The following is a 3,503-nucleotide window of genomic DNA, read 5'->3' on the forward strand; positions in this document are numbered from 1 at the left end:
TTTGAAAATGTCTACTAACTTATAATTCGATTTTTTAACTTACTCGTAGAAATTTGTATATATATTCAAACATATGCAAAAATTTAATAAAAATGACAAGGCTTCACCCTTCGAATCAATTAAAATTTTCTGCAAATTAGATTTTATTATCTTATTTGGTATCTGCTAATTTAAAAATTAAAATCACACCTTTAATTAATTGGCAAACAAAGCGCTTAGTAAACAAAAAACCTGACAACCCTTTTAAAGCTTTACTCTTTCGACAATGCAAGCTTTCTATCTTTATTTCTCTCTCTCTTGGCTTTAAAGCTTAGCTTAGCGTACTCTCTTAGAGCACAGCTGAAAAGTTAGAGTTTGTTTGTGGGCTCTCTTAAGCTGAGTTACCGACAGATCGCAGTTAATAAAAACCAATTAGAGTATATATGCAAATTCCAATTGGGATGTGGCATGTTGCGTTAAACGATTCATCAACACTTCTATGAAAGCTTCCAGCCAAAACTTGGCAACAAAGTTGACCGCAAATTGTAAGCAAGCAATTTAATGAGCTTCAATTAGATTCAATGATATGAAGCTACGATATTTTTTAGAGTGCAGACAGTGCAGCCACAACTTCAATTGCAATAACGATTATTTAATTGAGTTTCATTTACCGCTAAACTCTTAGGAATTTGACATAGAATTTATAGTAGCTTCGAACTGACCTACCTCGAGCACACACGCTTTGTGATATATTAATAAAAAAGCCCGAAAATATGCTACAAAAAAAATATTTTCAATACTTTACAAAAATATTATTCTGAATATCTTTTATCCGATGAGTAAATATGGATTGTGTAAGAAAAGCCGTTGAAACGTTTTATTTAATAAATAGCAAAAAGTATCTTAGTAAATTTGCTGAAGTGACGAAGTTTTGTTATCAAGAGCTCTAAAAGTTATGAGATACTCTCATAAAAATTTGATATTATACCAAAATAAACTTTATTAAAGAGTAAGGCAATTATGAGATAAAGTTTGACCCAAGGCTCAAGTCTCATTATACTTAACCCGCGATTTTACATAACAAAAAAGAGTTAAAAGGTTTCAAAACCCAAGAAAGGCAGCAAAACAACATCACAATCTTATATACAATCGTAAGTGTCGCATGGAAAAGTTAGAAACTCTATTTGGAAGCATATTAAGGTGGGAATGATTCTTTTACTGCTGATTCTTACACTACTTTCCCTGTCTAGGGGCAGACCCAATTCATCGATTGTAAATCATTCGACGCAACTGCTCCGTCGACTTGGGGTGAAACGTGTGCCCTTCCAATTTGACCCCTATAAAGAGGGTTTGTATTACACGAACCTGGATCAGAATCTGCGGCAAGTGATACTAAATGCGCGCAACTGGACGCAGATATCGACACTCTCCAACATCGACTTTATACGAGCACATAATGTTGAGTTGGGCAGAATGCAGCAAACGATTCCGGCAAGTTCAAGATTCCCGTGTAATCTAAGCCAGACTAGGTCGCCAGATGTAGCCAGCCACATCAGTCGACTGCGACCAGGTGATATTGACATTGTGGCTGCCTTTGGGGACTCAACGATTGCAGGCACTGGTATTATGGCATTGGGATTCTGGGATCTAATGGTTGAGTATCGTGGTTTCGCATACACTGGCGATGGCATCGAATCCTGGCGCACAGTTCTCACACTGCCCAATATACTGAAGCTATACAATCCAAATCTCTATGGCTATGCTGTGGCTCATAGTCTGAGTGCGGATGTGAAGCGATCGCGTCTCAATGTCGCCGAGCCCATGCTGTATCTATTGGATCTGCCCTTTCAGGTGCACGTGCTCATCGACCGATTGCACAAGGATCCCAAGGTTAATATTCATGTGGGTCCCAATGACATCTGCTCCGAGTTGTGCTACTGGCACGACTTGGAGGCCTTTCTTCGCTTGGAGGAACGTCAGTTGTATGCAAGCTTCAGACTACTCAGAGATAATGTGCCACGACTACTGATCAACTTCATTATACAGCCGGATATTGATGATGTAATGAATGTTTTTAGCGAAATGCCTGACGACTGTACTACAAAAGCTTCCTTCTTTTGCAATTGCCACGGCAAGTATAAGCAGGAGAAGTATTACAATGTGGCAAAGCGATTCTTTGACATGCAAAAATCAATCGCATCACTGCCGGAATTGCAGCGCGATGACTTTGCCATTGTGACCCACGAAATTTTTAAAAATGTGAGCAATCTATGGTCTCGTAACGGCGCCCTGGACAAGCGATTTATGGCCAATGATTGCATCCATTATAGTCAATTGGCTCACGCTGTCCTCGCCAAGCTCCTGTGGAATAACATGCTAAATCAGACAGACTTTACATTAAGCGAGGCAAGGCGTCGACCATTTGAATATTTCCTGTGCCCCAATGCAGACAGACAGTTTTTAAGAACAACTGGTGATCGATTCTGAGAATAACAAGATTGTATTCGTATTGTTGAATAATTCTCAGCATTTAATACCAAGTTTTATTAATGATATAAAAAAAATTCTTTAACGAATTTTGAATTAATTAAAATTTCCTGAGCACCGCTAAACTTTTTAATCGTTTATTTAACATTTTATATTATTAAATTATCTTGTCAATTTAGTATCTCATTTTGTTATTTTTTTTGAACTGAAAACTGATTATATGAATTTGGTTATCGTTAAAAAAGTATAATTTAAAAATATTTCATTTACTTATTTTGGTATTTTTCCATTTTGTTTTACATATAGTTCTTTATTTTATCAAGCAATCTAAAAGGGCGTTGCCCAAATATTAGATGGAAATCATAATTGTAAGTTGTCAGTATTTGTTTGGAGGCAGATATATATATATATATATATAGTATACCCCCTGCTGAGAGTCAGTGTATATCATTACGATTTAGGGTTGTGATGCTATCTACCAAGCGGAAGTGGATTTCTGAATCCCATAGGCTTTATAAATTTTCTTACGCCCAGTTTTACTTTCAGCTTTAGGTCCAGTTGCTTTGACAACCTTCGTGGCACGCCTTTATGAGTCGACTTGACGTATTTTTAGATAACTTCTCTTTGTTTTATTTAAAAATTTTATTTATACTATCGTTCAGTGGGCAATAACCCACCTCAAGTACGAAATAAATAACAATAAGTACAGAAAACACGCAACATTTTTGTATATTTATTCACTCAGGTCTCAAGATTTCAATTCCTTTAACAAATATCTAAACAAACAATTAGCTATTAACATTTAAAGTGGCTTGAAACAACAAAGAGTAAACTTACTTGAGCTTAATGTGCAAATATTTGTTGATCTTTTGTAGCTGTGCTCGGGGCTTAAAGCATGCCTGACAATTAGGCAAACTCTCTGAATGAGATCTAAGCTCCAGTAACCCAAAACCAGAGGCGTAGAACCCATTAAATGAACTGATAGACACATGCTTTCAGTTTCATTTTATTTTCTTATTCACTCAACTCGTGGTTGG

At 36.5% G+C, this 3,503-nt stretch overlaps 1 protein-coding gene across 1 annotated transcript; it reads left to right on the top strand.

The window, feature by feature from the left end:
- Positions 1-1,185: 1,185 nt before the first annotated feature.
- On the top strand, positions 1,186-2,501 carry LOC117779952 (phospholipase B1, membrane-associated-like). Its single transcript, XM_034616308.1, has one exon. It carries the CDS (start codon positions 1,186-1,188, stop codon positions 2,464-2,466), a length of 1,281 nt encoding a protein of 426 aa, XP_034472199.1. The 3' UTR covers positions 2,467-2,501.
- The last annotated feature ends 1,002 nt before the right edge of the window (positions 2,502-3,503 follow it).

This window comes from Drosophila innubila (genome assembly GCF_004354385.1).
Source record: "Drosophila innubila isolate TH190305 chromosome 2L unlocalized genomic scaffold, UK_Dinn_1.0 4_B_2L, whole genome shotgun sequence".
Lineage (NCBI taxonomy): Eukaryota > Metazoa > Arthropoda > Insecta > Diptera > Drosophilidae > Drosophila > Drosophila innubila.

Coding starts and splice junctions, on each gene's coding strand:
- LOC117779952 (XM_034616308.1), top strand. CDS start 1,186: ATGATTCTTTTACTGCTGATTCTTACACTACTTTCCCTGTCTAGGGGC.